Source organism: Diceros bicornis, chromosome 14, assembly GCF_020826845.1.
Source record: "Diceros bicornis minor isolate mBicDic1 chromosome 14, mDicBic1.mat.cur, whole genome shotgun sequence".
NCBI lineage: Eukaryota > Metazoa > Chordata > Mammalia > Perissodactyla > Rhinocerotidae > Diceros > Diceros bicornis.
This window is the reverse complement of record NC_080753.1, coordinates 30,032,466-30,048,636: the sequence shown is the minus strand read 5'-3', so window position 1 is coordinate 30,048,636 and position 16,171 is coordinate 30,032,466. Positions and strand designations below refer to the sequence as shown.

General features: G+C 46.8%; 1 protein-coding gene across 2 annotated transcripts in view; it reads right to left on the bottom strand.

Annotated features, from left to right (window-relative positions):
- Positions 1–907: 907 nt before the first annotated feature.
- ILRUN (inflammation and lipid regulator with UBA-like and NBR1-like domains) overlaps positions 908–16,171 on the bottom strand; it is a 97,093-nt gene continuing 81,829 nt past the window's right edge. For both annotated transcript variants that reach the window (XM_058554569.1, XM_058554568.1), the window contains one exon: positions 908–4,215. In XM_058554569.1, the coding sequence (XP_058410552.1) occupies positions 4,180–4,215 (36 nt within the window). In that variant the 3' untranslated portion in view covers positions 908–4,179. The remainder of the gene's footprint in view (positions 4,216–16,171) is intronic.

The following is a 16,171-nucleotide window of genomic DNA, read 5'->3' as shown; positions in this document are numbered from 1 at the left end:
TCCAAGTTTGTTTGTCAATTGCCTGGAGCGTGGTCGCCACCTGACTCCCAGGCTCCCAGGCCAGTCTGCAAAAACTTACCTAATCCATACTATACCAGAAGGAGCACCTAGAGCAACCAGGAACTATACCCAACAACCATGGGAAGATGCACTCCCTCTTCTAAATCTAGTATGCCAGGAGCCCAGTGGGGACTGAGGGGGAGGACTCCCCAGCTCAGCCCTGTCTGCTTTCCCAGTGGGAAAGATGCCTGTGCAGCTCTGCATTCTTCTGTGCTGGTCCTGTACCTGTGCTGTGTGCCTGACATAGTAAAGGCCCAAACAACACCTGCTGGCTGATCACCACTAACTTGGCCGATACTTCTTTTTTTTTTTTTTAGTTTTTTTTTTTTTTATAATTTTTATTTATTTATTGATTTTTCCCCCAAAGCCCCAGTAGACAGTTGCATGTCATAGCTGCACATCCCTCTAGTTGCTGTATGTGGGATGCGGCCTCAGCATGCCTGGAGAAGTGGTGCGTCGGTGCGCACCTGGGATCCGAACCCAGGCTGCCAGCAGCAGAGCGCACGTACTTAACCGCTAAGCCACGGGGCCGGCCCGAGGCCGGTACTTCTTATGTGCTGGGGATCGAGTGGTGCTCAACAGATGCATGGTACCCTGGGGACCTAAAGGCCATTGGAAGCAGTTTCCTCACCTTTCTGGTCATTGGGAGCCAGGAAGGGCAGCAGATCTAATTATAATCCCAGGATTGATTTCCCAAACATATAATGAAACTCAAGGTCTCAGTTTTCCCATTTGCAAAAGGGAGAGACCCAAAGACCAAAAAGTGCACAATACAGAGCCACTGGGGGGCCAGGCAGATACACAGAAGTCTCGGAGGCGCAATAAAACTCACTGACACACGTGAAAACAGGGTTTTGTGTGTTAATTTAATCATACAAATATTCATTTATACAGTAAGGAAAAAACCTCCTCAACTTCATCTCCTCCCAGGCACCATGAGGCCCCACCACAAACGCCCACCCAGCTTGCTGGTACATACCATTGTCCAGGTGGAGGGGCAGCCACTGCTGCTCCAGCATTCACCCAAGGAAACAAAGGAAAGGCAAGGCAGGGTGGGGTGGGGAATCAGCTTGCATTTCTGAGCCCTGGCAATCCCACCATCCTCTCCTGCTGGGGCTCAGACTGAATTTGGGGAGGTGTTTCTCCTTGTGCCCACTTCCCACCTTGGCCACCCTCAGGCCACACACCAGCTGTCTTGGTGAGGTTCTCTCCAGGCTGGAAGTGCCTTTGATGGGCTTAAGGTTACAGCCAGTCCTTACTGGGGGTGAGAAGGCTGTTTCTTATAGAAAAATGCCCCGAATTCAACTGTCCCCATGGCAAAAAGAAAAAAAGGCATGCACGCGTGCACACACATCCACACACACCTCACTCCATGCACACAGACAGGTTCTTCCCAAGCCTGAGCCCCTCTGCCTCCTCCACTGGGCTCAGGCCCCTAAGGATGGTGCCTGCCTCACCTCCTGGGTGCCAGACACTGGTGGTCCTGCCCAGAGGCAGCCTGCCATTTGGTGAAGAGTCCAAGAGGAGCAGGGACTAGTGGAGCTGAGAGGGTAGCCTCTACCACCCCACTAGGCAGAGGAGGAGATGGGCTCTAGGCATTGGCTCACAACCCAAACCAGTGAGAGGAGGCAGAATAAATGGTACTGATACCCTCCTGGTCCTGGGGGAGCCATGGACTCCCTCTGCCCCTACTCCAAGGCTTGTACTTGCTCTGGCCCTCTGCAAGGAGCACACCTCTCCAAGAATGTGTACAGAAATGGTTTGCTCTTGGGAGGGAAGCCAATGTGCTTGGGGACAGTTACCTTCCTGGGTGAGGGTGACTATAAGCAAGAGGAGGAGAAGGATGCTTCTGGCAGGGCCAGACCCACTGATGGTGGCCTATGAAGCCCTTGCTGAGGAACCACAGGCAGCCCCTCCTAGGAAACGGGGCAGGGACACCTAGTGTGGGGCAAATGAGCAAGCCAAGAAACCAGGGATGTAAAACCTCCCATGATTCTGCCAGGGGCAGCTGGAGACGTGCTGCTTTGAGGGCTATCAAGTGAGGAGAATGGCTGGGCATGTGTGGGCTCCAGGGCGGCAGTGTCCCAGGAGGTTGGCACCAACAGCAGTGGCAATCTGGAGTTAATAGGGCCCTCAGACAAAAAGCCATAGTGAGCCCCTGGCTTGGGCCAGTGGTGGCCTGGGCACCTGGCAGGGATGCCCCTCTGCTTGGGAACGGGGCACTCATCGTGTGCATAGAAAGTGTGTGCTCCAGTGTTGAGCCCTAGTCCAGCCCCAGACCCAGCTGTACTGCCCTTCTCAGCAGGCTGGGTCCACCCTCCTCCCGGGCTTTTCCAGTGGACCAGTTTATTCCTTATTTTTTGGGGGGTGGGGAGGTGAAGGGGGAATTTCATACAAGCTTTTCTCCCACAATCAAGCTTTAAAAAACAACAGTCTCAGAAGAGAATGAGGAGGAACAAACAACACACATTTTTGGAACTCAGACACCCAGACAGAGACAGACAGGCAGGCAGACCCTCACCCACACCCAGGCTATATGACCCCTTGCAGCCGCTTATCAGCTGGTCTCCCTGCTTGTCTCACACCCTCAGGGTGGGTGGGGGTGTGGTAACAGGCAGGCGACCCTGCAACCGCACCCTAGATCCATATCCCTGGCTATCAAACCAACCACGACTTGAGGGAAGGAATGGGTGAGAAGAGAAGAGGGACTTTGCATATTCTTGTATCTTTGGCAGACAGCTGTTCTGGCCTGGTTCAAGCTTCCCATGGAGATATCCACATCTCAAACTGCTCAGATGCCAGTGGGGCCACCTGCCCAAGTGAGAAGCCAGCCAATCAGCCTCTGCTTGGCTGGGCTGCCCCTCACTCACCACCTCCCAATAATCAAGCATCCTGCTCAGGGCAGGGGTCCCCTCATTTCCATCAAAATGTGGTCTCCAAGATCACATACTCAGTAACTGTGGCCCTTCCCCATGGTAAATTCCCCATTCAGGGCTGTATTTTCATACCTTAACAGTTCAGCCTCCATTAAAAGGCTGTGAGAACACCACAAAGGACAAGTGGAGGGAAACACCGGGAAGGGAGTTGTGTGACAACAGAGAAGCATGGGACATCTTCACACTCGCCTGCTGCACACTCGCTGGTGAGCTGCACCAACACCCATGTGTATGTGCACATGGCACAAGCATATACCCAGCACAGAGGCACTGTTCCCAGAGCAAATGGGAGCCACTGTATATGAAAAATCCAAAAGAGCAGTAGGCATGATGGCGTTTCTCTCTGCCAAGAGAAACATGGAAGAAAAGCAATTTGAATTGTTACCAGTGTGTGCAGAAGGACACCTCTCGGCCTCAGAAACTCCTACGTCACCCAAGATCTATCCTCAAGGCTTCCTCTGCTGGCCACACAGGGAAGTTTGGTCTTCAGAGAAGTTCTGATGGTAACAAGCCACAGGGTTGATGAATACAAATGTCAAAGGTGTAAATCAACAGAAGACTAAAGAGAAAAGAATAGGAAAAGGGTGATAACTCATTGGTTGATGCCATTAAAAACAAATGGGGTCAGAGACTCCTGGAGTCATGTGGCACGGCAGATGTCCTCCTGTAGCACTGACCCGCAGAGTCCCCAAACATGCCACGCCAGCTTTTAACCTGAATCGCTTCCAGAGCAAGCAGCTATTCTATAAAGAGTATGTTATCCCTTATCTAAAAAAATAAAAGTGGGGAAAGAGGGAAAAAAATTAACATGTGCTCAAAACTACAACCTGTCTGTAGGCAAAATAATTTTTGTTTAAAAAGATGGCTTTTTTCCCCCATTTTAAACTTATTTTCCCTTCCCGAGTGACCTAACGATTTGTTAGACTGGCGCCTAATAAACAAAACCCAAGGTGGCTGCATGGATTTCTTCTTGGTAGCCTCAACACCATTCCTGCGATTCAGCATTCACACATGCATACTGAGTTTACTCAAAACTAGTCTGTTCTGCTTCTTCCTCTTCTTCCAGGATGGGGGTCAGAGCCAGGGGTCTGTACGATGTGGTCTGCAATCCAGAGGAACCCCTTGCCCTCCCCCGCAAAGTCAGGCCTTCTGTCTTTTAATTTTTCTTCTTGCTGACACCCGTTTAAGACTGGCCGAAGGGGTAAGGCCCGTGGAGCCCCTAGAAGAGAGTGAACACAGTCAGTGATGGTAGACATAGCAGGTAAAATCTGACAACCAAACCGAGTGAAAGAATCTATGGTTCCCAGTGAGCCAAAAGGAAGCGCCAAGGCACAGAAAAGGCCTGAAGGTTGTCCTTGCCATGCAAAACCTCAGGAGGTCAAATACTAGCACATTTCAAGTTGCTATGTGTTCTCACTCAATCATGCCATCCAGGGGAGAGACTCCTCATCTTTCAACTTCTAGATCAATGGTGCCAACTTTCCTTCACTCACGTCACAAAGCCTTCCTTCCTTCTTGACAACACTGTCCAAACCTCTCTGCTAAAGATCCTTGTACACCATTTTCTGCACCTTCAGATGTAGGCTACTGCTGGCTAATGACACTTATATCAACAACAAAAACATTACAGCAGAAACAGTGACTGTCTACTGGGCACCCAGGTACCAGGGATGGTACTAGGAGCTTTGAACACATTTGAACACCCTGGAAGCCAGGTGAGTGTTATTACACCCATTTGACTGCTGCCGATCTGACTGCAGAGACTAAGAGACTTGTTCAAAGTCACATGTGTAGTAAAGGGCAGAGCCAAGATTCAAAGCTAAGTCTGATCTTTGTTCTCCCCACATTGCTTCTCCCTTGCCACATGAGGGTAAGGTTTATTCCAAATTCCCAAAGGCACTGCTGTGCTGCTTGGTTGGGTAGAAAAGGCTTCAGAGTCTCACTTTCCTCTTATATTAAGAACGAGACACCAAGATGTGCCAACACCAAAAGCAGCTGCATGAACTCACTGGAAGGTGACCTGTGCTTCCCTCCACCTTCTCCCCTCCTCCCAGAGTATGCTTCTTGGAAAGACCCAGTCAATGCCAAGACCTAGGAGGGCAAAGGTAACAGTGACCAGCCTCACTAGGGTCCTAAACTCCAAACTGACCCAGAAGCAGCAGGGCCCTTGGACCAAAGGGACCAAATGGGCATGCAGAGCAGGCACCTCAGCCGTAACCAAGACAGGTGACCACAAGGGTTTCCCAACGCTTGACAACTACCTAAAGAATCCTGAATCTAGGCACAACTCGGGGTGAGGAGGACAAGAATGACTGAGGTGATGTTTTTCATTAGCTTAATGGGATGTAGGCAGAATTTGAACATGACACATTTCTTTGAAAAGAAATAAAAGTGCTTAGTTGCAGGGCTGCCAGTGATTGAATCCCTTTTCAGTATGACTTTGTTTTGTTTGCTGCAATCTCCCCAGCACCTAGCATGGCGCCTGGCCCTTAGCAGGCACCCAGTAAGTATTGGTTGAATTAATAACTGAAAGAGGACAGGTATTTCTCAGACTACTACTTGGAGTGTCAGACCCCTCTAAGTCACAGGAATATCAGCTGTTTCAGAACCAAGTTTTTAAACAGCTGCTTAGGCCTAGGGACATAAGTGTCTAGGTTATGCCATCCATCTGGTCACAGCCTCCTGGGGCCCAGGAGAGGCTGGGCTCTCTGGAGGTGGTTAGCTGGGGATGCATAACCCTCACAGTTTCCACTGCAGTGCATTGCAGGTCATGCAGAACTGGGAGAAGGAGATCTGGGTTCTGCTCCTGGCTTTGCACCAGCTCACCAACTGACCTCTTAAGTAAGGTCCTGTCCGCTCACAGGATCCTGTGAGGCTCCTCCTTAAATCTTTCCAGATTTAAGGTTCTAGGAATCGACACAAAGTGCTTGGGGCTAAGGAGGCTGAAAAACAGTATTCCAAGAAAAAAAATGCGCTTTCGTCACGCTATTAGGCTAGAGGTCAAAGCTGCCAAGAATAAGGAACATGAGACTAAAGTGTCCATAGTTTCTTCAGTAGAAAGCACTGAAATTGCTTTTGCTCCTCCCCCTCTCCCCCATATAAAGCCTCAAAAGACTAGGAGTATGTCTGAAGCTGCTTGGTGGTTACCACTGAACAAAAGTCCTGAGGAGGTAAATTTGGGGGATGGGCAGGCCAACACTGGCGAGCAACAACTATGAGCCAGGTGCTGCTGCAGCACTTGAACGTGTTCTCTTTAATTCTCACAAAGGTCCACTGAGACAAGTATGATCTCCAAGTTCAGAGAGGTGAGGAACCTGGTCAAGCGCACAGAGCTGGAAAGTAGAGCAGTGGTGTCTAAAATGCCAAATGCCACAGTCTGCCAGCCCTGAGCCAACCATGCCTCCAGCAGGCAAGCCAAGGCTGTCACTATCTCAGTAGCCATGGCACCTACCTACTCAGTCGAATGTGGGCTGGGGTAGCAAAGGGCTCTCAGGCTCCATTTTGCAGGGCCTGGTTGGAGAGTCACACACACCAGAGGTGGAAAGTAATAGATGCTTAAAACAAGCTGCTCTCAGTACTTTCCAACAACATTCATTCATCCAGAGCAATCCAAGGAAAGCAATAAAGGCTTAGATTCCCCTAAGATTTAGAACCAATACAATGCTCAAAGGTCTCTGTGCAGGAAAAAAAGCACAGAGAAAAGAAAACCCGAAAAACAAACAACATTTGTTTTCTATGAAATATTTTCCCTTTTATCCTAAATTTAACTGCTTTCCAGACCAAAGCTCCACACACTTCACATGGGCCTTTCAAAAGCAAGTACTAGCCTGTGACTTGTCTGGAATGCTTGGAGAAGGGAGTTCATGACTTTGCCAAGGTGCTGTTGCACAGTCTCATTTTATAGACAAATAAAATGGGTCCTACGCAATTGGCAGAGAGAGGAATAAAGACATGAGCATTTTCCGATTTCCATTTGAGTGCCCCAGCCCTTAGATCATTCAGTGTGGTATTTAACTAGCTTAGATGATGGAGTCATCGTTGATCCTCTATTTACTGACTGAGATTCCGTGCCTTTTGGAAAGAAAAATGCTACGTAATTCCCTTTCACCCAGAGAATGGCATATGGAGTTGTTGATGTTTAATTGGCACAGAAAGGTGGCTTGAGGAACAAGCTCTATTTTCCTTCCTCCCAAATTAACTATCATCACTTCAAGAAAGGGAGAGGGAGCCAATCCTATTTCGAAAGCACGTCATCATCTAGACTCCCCACATGCAGGATTATAGGTGTCACAAGTGGATGACGGAACAGAGGCAACGCAACATCAGTTGTAGGGGAAAAGCTTGGCAGAGAGGCCAAGAACAGCTTGTCCAGGGCATCTTACGGCAGGAAGCCAAGAAGTAAGCGCCTTTCCTGACAGTGGGATGGAGGTATATTCAAAATGGGAGACCCACCCACATTTTAGGTTCCCCTGGAGTTCCAAGACCCAACGTAACAGGTTCTGGTGGCTAATGTCTCCAACCCTAGCCTAAAAGTAAAGTTGGGCAAAACAGATAATGTTCACTCTCTGCTGGGGCCTAGAAACTCTTCAACTTTATCTGTAGGAAAAGCAAATGCCAAATATATATATATTTTTTTGTGAGGAATATCAGCCCTGAGCTAACATCCATGCTAATCCTCCTCTTTTTGCTGAGGAAGACCGGCTCTGAGCTAACATCCACCGCCAATCCTCCTCCTTTTTTTTCCCTAAAGCCCCAGCAGATAGTTGTATGTCATAGTTGCACATCTTTCTAGTTGCTGTATGTGGGGCGCGGCCTCAGCATGGCCCGAGAAGCAGTGCGTTGGTGCCCGCCCGGGATCCAAACCCGGGCCGCCAGTAGTGGAGCTTGGGCACTTAACCGCTAAGCCATGGGGCCGGCCCCAAAATTTTTTTTCTTTTTTTTTTTGTGAGAAGATCAGCCCTGAGCTAACATCTGACGCCAATCCTCCTCTTTCTTCTGAGGAAGACTGGCCCTGAGCTAACATCTGTGCCCATCCTCCTCTACTTTACATGGGACGCCACCACAGCATGTATGTCAGTGCGTGCCCGGGATCTGAACGGGCGAACCCCAGGCGGCTGCAGCGGAGCACTCGCACTTAACCGCTTGTGCCACCGGGCTGGCCCCAAATATTTTAACTACCCTGGCATCACTGACATCTCTCCTGTAACAGTCATACCACTACTAATAAGGAAAACAGACCAAGAGACAGATGCATCAGATGGTACTACAGAGCCCTGAATTAAACTCTGAATCAAGCAAAAAATTGAAGCCATCACAGCAGGATCACAAAACTCGGGGAGTCTGATGTACAAGGCCACCCTCCTCTCTATGAGGAATCACTTCTCACCACATAGGGAATCGCAGCAAGGCTGGATTTATCCCTGTCAACAGAAGGTATGAATAATCAAACCCAGAAAAGAACTCCTGTATCTGACTTCAGGTCTAAAGGCCAGTTCCCCAGGGCCTAGCCAACTTGCATAGAAATGGGTTTTCAAAGGCACTGTTTCTTGGAGCAGCCCCCCCTGCTGCTAGGGGACAAGTGTTCCTGGTGAAGGAGAGACAGCTTTTAGGTCCACAGGGGTTGAGATGTTGCCTGTTTGTCTCAGGCTCCCTTAAACTTTTCACTGAACAGCTGTCACAGCCGTGAGCCCTGGGATCTAAGGTCTACTTGGCTATAGGGCAAGTGAGCTCTCTCTCAAAGCACAGAAGCTCCATATTTGCCAGCTAAGACAGAGGGGCCTCCCTGGTTGCTGGTGTCTGGGCAGAGATCTTGGCCTCAAGCCAGCTGAATGATTACAGTAGTTGGGCCAGGTCCTCAACTGCACTTCCATGATGGGATAACTACTGCAAGCCATAATTTGGCTCATTCTCTAAAATATTTTTAAAAGAGAACATTTATAGACATAAAAGATAAGCTCAATCTCATTCATCACAATCTTTTTTTTTTTCTGGAAAAGATTTGCCCTGAGCTAACATCCGTTGTCAGTCGTCCTTTCTCTCTCTCTTTTTCCCCTCTCCAAAGCCCCAGTACACAGTTGTTGTATATTCTAGTTGTAAGTCCTTCGAGTTCTTCTATGTGAGCCACCACCACAGCATGGCTACTGACAGACAAGTGGTGTAGTTCCGTGCCCAGGAACCAAACCCAGCTGCTGAAGCAGAACACACCAAACTTTAACCACTAGCCCATCAGGGCTGGCTCCATCACATCTCTTGAAAGGACAATTTAAGATCTAGTACTTGTGATCTTGTTCTCAAAGCAAACCTAAAAATAACAACTAGCTCTCTGGTTTGTTTTTCACGATAGTTTATATTGTGAAATATATAGTTTCACAGTTGCTCCTGTAGAATAGCAGGATCACTCCCAGCAAGTGATTTGGTTATCACTGATCTTACGTGTGTATCTGCTAGATCTAAAAGTTCTTCCTAAAATTACACAGAAATCAAAATAACTTTTCCAAGAAGGAGTACTAAAAACTGTCACTGAGTGAAAACATTAACTATATGCTAAAGTACTAAAAAACAGGAAACTAGTTTTGTTTCAGCTAGAACATTTTTAACAAGTTTATTCATCAATTTTCAACAGTAAGAAGTGTTATCAGAAGAGCAAGCTGCCCTTTTATGAGGGTGGAACCTGTTTCTGCCAATTATTTCTGCCTTGCACACAGTAAGACTCAATTATCAGTAAAATGAACAAATAGGGGGCTGGCCCCATGGCGTAGTGGTTAAGTTCAGCGTGCTTCACTTTAGCAGCCCTGGTTCATGGGTTCAGATCCCAGGCACGGACCTACACCACTCATCAGGCATGTTGAGGCAGCAACCCACATATAAAATAGAGGCAGACTGGCAACAGATGTTAGCTCAGGGCTAATCTTCCTCACCAAAAAAAAAAAAAAAAAATGAACGAATGAACTGTGAAATGTTCTGTTTTTTGAACTTCCAGGAAATAAAAAAGCAGGCTGAAATTCCTAGTGAAACAAGGATGTCTTCTGAGGGCTTTCTGGGTTACTGTTTGTCTATATGAAAGTTTCTTTTTTAGAGAAAACATACGGAAACTTTCACATACCTATTTTTATTTTGCTTTTATTTTGTGATTTGATTTAAATAAATAAAAAGGTTTACAAAGGTTAATAAAAAGACAGGAGCGTTTGCTGCATGGCTGTAAAATACATGCTCTCCCGGTGTATACTGATAGCAGCATCAGATAACACCACAAGGGCCTTTCTCCCTCTCCTCATTTCCTGGGCCAGTCCCCGCCAGTGCTTCACCCACCTAGTGCTCCTTTTGTATCACTTATGTACACTGAAGGCAAACACAGAAGAATAGGGTTTAGTACTAAGTTCTGTTCTGATCCTGTACTGCAAACATGGTGTGGTGAGGCCCAGCTCACAAGGCTGGCTTGGCTGGCAAGGGCCAGAGACTGACCAAGCCCTGATCAAACCCATTAGTCTCTCATTAATTAGAAATAAAATAAAGTCTGTAGTGGAGTAATGGGAGGGCAGTGAGGACTCTCCCAGGAGTACTCAAACCAGGGCCCTTCCCTTGAGGGCTGCCGACCACTCAAGGAGGCTCAAAGTGGTATAGCAGGGCCACATCAGCATGACGGGAACTTCTGCAGATGCTTCAACACTGGTGTTCAAGCCACTTTCACGTGACTCCTCAAAATTTCAAAGGTGTATTTGATGCACTGGCTGAGGATGAGTGTGAGAACCAGCCAAAGAAAAGAAAATAAACCTACTTTTATGCATGAGGGCTCATCACAGGGCAGGCTCAGTTCACAGCCTTCTGGCTGTGCCAAAACTGTGCTTAAAAGCTTGACTGAGTTATAAGTGCACTGAACTAATTTTTTTTGTTTGTTTGTTTGAGGAAGATTAGCCCTGAGCTAACATTTGTTGCCAATCCTCCTCTTTTTTTGCTGAGGAAGACTGGCCCTGGGCTAACATCTGTGCCCACCTTCCTCTACTTTATATGGGATGCTGCCACAGCATAGCTTGATAAGTGGTGCGTAGGTCCCCACCCAGAATCCAAACCTGTGAACCCCAGGCCGCCGAAATGGAGTGTGCAAACTCAACCACTACACCACTGGGCCAGCTCCGCTGAACTGATTTTTTAAAAGCCCTATAAAACCATTTTTTATACCTACCTCTGTAATACAATTTTCTGTTACTCTTAACTAACTTCTACAGTCCTGCAGGGTACCTTCTTATCTATCCATCCATCCTCCCTCTACCCATCCATCCAATCCTTCATCATGCATCCTTCATTCTTCCTCCCTCCATCATCCATCTTTCCATCCTCCCTCCATTCTTCCTGTCATTCATCCTCCCATCCATCCAAAGCTTCTATGGCCAAAGGCAACTCCCAGAGCCTTCACCTACTCCCTGACAAATCAAGCAAATCACTGTGAAGAATAAAACTCAAACATAACTGTTAATGAAAACACATTATTTAAATTTCTACAAAGAGAAGGAGGATACTGGCTGAGTTCAACTTCTCCTTTCAGTGAAGACTTCAGAAAAAGCTATCTGCTATCTGGAATTCTAGCCCCACAGATCTCATGTAATAGCAAGGGTGACAGAATCTAGGTGGGATGCTGGCAGACAGAACTCTCCCATGGCCATCTCCTAGGGCAGAGGGGATTCCTAAAAAGGAAGAAAGAACTGATAAGAATCTCACTGAGGAGGACATCCAAAAGGAGAAAAGCTTATCCAAGTTCCTAGCCATGTCACCACTGGTGCTGCACTGTGGGAATCCTGCTGAGGCACAGGGTGAGGCTGCTGGTCCCATTTCCTCTCAGAATTTCTATTCAAGCTCCTGTACCCTTCTGTTAACTACAACTACCCTTTCCTTACATGTTATCATCTTCCCCCATCTCTTTTACAATTAATTCACAGCATCACCCCACCCACCCTTACGGCCAATGGCTGGCTGATTGAGGGAGGAGAAAAAATTGTCCCTCCTCGGTCCCATTCAGCCATATTTGGTTTCTTCTTGCCACGCCCCTGCTCAAAAGTATTGTTGGCACTGTTTCCTTTCACATGAAAAGTGAACTCTCCTTTGCTTGGCTTTCAAAAGTCTTCTTCCAAAATTCACCCCACCCTCTTTAAGCACACCTCACTCACCACAGTCAGGCTGGCCAGCATCCCGTGAACACACCCTGCCTGTGGTTGCTCTGCCTTCCTGCATGTGGTTTCTCTTCTCTCCAACTCAGTTTGAATCTATTACCCACCTAGGTATCACTTTCCTGGCTACTCCAAACCTCACTGCCTTCCCCTTCCTCCAAACTCCTATGAGCACTTAAAAGTCAACTGGAACTCAATATACTCCATCTTTACTGACTCTCATTCGTTCCTATGAGCTAGTCACATCTATGTACTCAGACAGTAAATTCTTTGAAGATAAGGATTAGCACAGGCTAAGCACCTAGGGGGCCTCACTTATTGACTAAATAATAGCAAGGCTATCTCGTGTAAAGCAAACAGTTCTACCGCCCTTGGGCAGTAAAATCACAGCAAAAAGCCCAAGACCCTCAAGCCTTTGCAGGCGAATGTCCACAGCTTTGGAAAGGGTCTCACTTTCAGCTGAGCTCTAAGAAAGACCAAATTTTCCCCCTGAGCTACAACATCATCTCTTAATCTTACATTCTGCACCTGGTCCTGCTAGAAAACAGTTACAGCAGACTTAGCTGAGAACAAGTCATTTGAAACCTGAACATATATACCAGGAGACAAATTCTCACGTTTTTGAATTACAGTTATCTGCTTGAACCTATAATTTCACTAGTTCTACTTTGAGAACTTTTTATTTATTTATTTATTTATTTATTATTTTTTTGTTGTTGAGGAAGATTGGCCCTGAGCTAACATCTGTTGCCAATCTTCCTCCTTTTTTTCCCTCCCCAAAGCCCCAGGAGATAGTTGTATGTCATAGCTGTACATCCTTCTAGTTGCTCTATGTGGGACGACGGCTCAGCACGGCTTGACAAGCAGTGTACAGGTCTGCACCCAGGATCTTAACTGTTGTGCCACTGGGCCGGCCCTGAGAACTTTTATCAGAAATTAAAATGCTAAATTTAGAGTATAGGTAAGAGAATGCGTCCTTACAACCAAAATAAAATATGCTGGTAATCTTGAGAACACTAGCTCCGTTTCAGCTACAAGACTGCCCAGCATCAGACCAATCTAAAACAATGCTCAGAGCCCCAAAGCAAATAAATTGGAGCTGAACAGCTTTGAAGCTGTTGAGGTACAAAAGGGAAAGTTCCTGGAGGTACTTTTTATTCTCAGATAGTAATGTTACAAACAACAAAAGACATTTCAAGGCTCACAGTGTTTGCTTAATTTATTTTTAAAATGCACACATGACCCATGCCAATGCAAACACCATTGGCTAGGAGGACTTGACTGGATCCGCTGGGTTTTCAAAAGAGAGTCAACGTAGTATCTATCAAGCCAGAGTCTCCTGGCAAACTCCTTCTGGGACAGAATGTGCTAATCTGTCAGTGAATGGGGGCAGGTTCTTCAGTTGCTCTGCATTGCTTCCTCCTTGGCCACATATTTTTGTAGCTCCTAAAGGAGGTCTCTACAACCTGACACTAAGTGTAAAACCACCTTCAGAGAACAGCTAACAAATTGCTTCTGCCAGCAAACTTCATCACAGTGTGGTCTAGAAGAATATTAGACTCAAACTAGGTTCCTGAGTTCCAGCCCATGCCCACCCTCACTGTGTTGTGTGAATGTCAGCAAGTCACTTACAACCTTCTTACTCTTTTCTCAAGAGAAAAGTGTAACTACAAAAGTCACAAGAGTGCTATGAATTAATAATAAGAATAAATGCAGTAAAGGTGCTTTGGATAACATGAAGTGGTTTGTTTACATGTCAGACAGAGAGTATTAAGCTCAGTTCCTGGACCTCTTCTCTATCTATACCAGTGGTTCACAAGTAGGGGAATTTTGCCACCCCCCTGGGGACAATCTGGCAATGTCTGAAGACACTTTCAGTTGTTACACTCTGGGGTGGGGACGTACTACTGGCATTTAGTGGGTCAAGGCCAGGGATGCTGTTAAACATCTTACAATACATAAGACACGCCCTTCTAGTTGCTCAGGCCACAAACCTTGGTGTCATCCTTTACTCTCTTCTCTCCTACATCCCCTTCCAACACATTAGCAAATCTGTTAGCTCTAGCTACAAACTAGACCCAGACTCGGACCACTTCTCCTACCTCTGCTGACACTCGGGTCCAAACCACTTACTCTCTTCACCTAGATGACTGCACTAACTTCCCTGTTGGCCCCCTACTTCTATCCTTGCCCTGTATTCTCCTCATGAGAGCCAGAGCGATCCTTTAACAACACTGTCAGACCACTTCATTCCTCTGCTCAAACCCCTTTAATGGTTCCCTTTGTCCCTCAGAGCAAAACCCCAAAGCTTTACAAGGGCCCAGAAAGCCCTCCATGACCTGATTTCTGTCCTCTGACTTCATTGCCCTCCACTGTCCTTTCCCCCCTCACTCAGTTCCTTGAACAAACCAGATAAACTTTCACCTCAGGGCTTAGACGGCTGTCCCTCTGCCTAAAACATTCTTTCTCCAGATAGCCTTTGCAGACACAAAACCCAACTTTAAAGGGAGTAAGATAGCCCCTAAGTATGTCCTAGTTCTAAAATACTAAATATGTTCAAAGGGAGATTTTAAATTTGTTCCAGAAAAATAAAACTCCACAGACTGTACCTTTTGGTCACAACCAAGGAATACAGACAGGTTTTGTGACTTCAAGAGGTATAGGTGTGGGCTGGCCCCGTGGCTTAGCGGTTAAGGGCACGCGCTCCGCTACTGGCGGCCCGGGTTCGGATCCCGGGCGCGCACCGATGCACCGCTTCTCCAGCCATGCTGAGGCCGCGTCCCACATACAGCAACGAGAAGGATGTGCAGCTACGACATACAACTATCTACTGGGGCTTTGGGGAGAAAAAAAAAAAAGGAGGAGGATTGGCAATAGATGTTAGCTCAGAGCCGGTCTTCCTCAGCAAAAAGAGGAGGATTAGCATGGATGTTAGCTCAGGGCTGATCTTCCTCACAAAAAAAAAAAAAGAAAGAGGTATAGGTGTTGCTGTCACAACAGTGAGTTAATGGAAATTTCAATGTCAACAAAAAACTAAACCCACGTGACCACGGAAGTTCTAGGGAATCTTTTCCCTTCCTGGATGCTAGAGAGAAAGGCTGATTTCTGTAGCTTCCATAATAGCTTGTGGGGAGAGGGGGTTTAGTAGTAGAGAAGTCACATAATATTTGGTCAATAATTGGCTTGATCCTCATTTGAAATGCAGGAGTACAGTATAGAAAGCATGCTTTCCCCAGCCCACAGCTATTAGCTCAGCTGATAAAAATGTGCACTTGAACATTACTTGTAATTGGGAAGCAATGTAGTGCACTACATTGTAGTAAGAGAGCAGCCTCAGGACTCAAAAACAACTGCTTTTGTTTGTATCCTGGTTTTACCACTTTCTAGCTGCACGACCTTGGGCCAGTCATCCAATCTGTGTAGCTCAGGTCTCAACAACTGTAAAGGGGATAACAACAGCACCTGTATCGTAGTACTATTGTGTGGACTAAGTGAAGTAATGCGTGTCAAACACTGAGCCTGCTGTCTCTGGGGAAGAAATACTGGCAGTTGGGAGGCAGGGAGGTGACCAGTGTTTTTTGCAATAAGTTTTGTAGAACTACTTGGCTCCTTAAACTATGTACATTGATAATTTTAACAATAAAAATTAAATTTAAAAAGTCCTTAGCACATGGGGCTGGCCCGTTGGCGTAGTGGTTAAGTTCGCAGGCTCTGCTTCAGCGGCCTAGGGTTCGAAGGTTAGGATCCTGGGTGTGGACCTACACACCGCTCACCAAACCATGCTGTGGCAGCATCCCACATAAAAAAACAGAGGAAGACTGGCACAGATGTTAGCTCAGGGACAATCTTCCTCAAGCAAGAAGAGGAAGAATTGGCACAGATGTTAGCTCAGGGCCAATTTTCCCCACCAAAAAAAAAAAAAAAAGTCTTCAGCACAGTGGTTGGCACATAGTAAGTGCTCAATAAATGGCAGTTTTACAGTTCTGATTACTGTACTTTCACTGGCCTCTGCCCAGG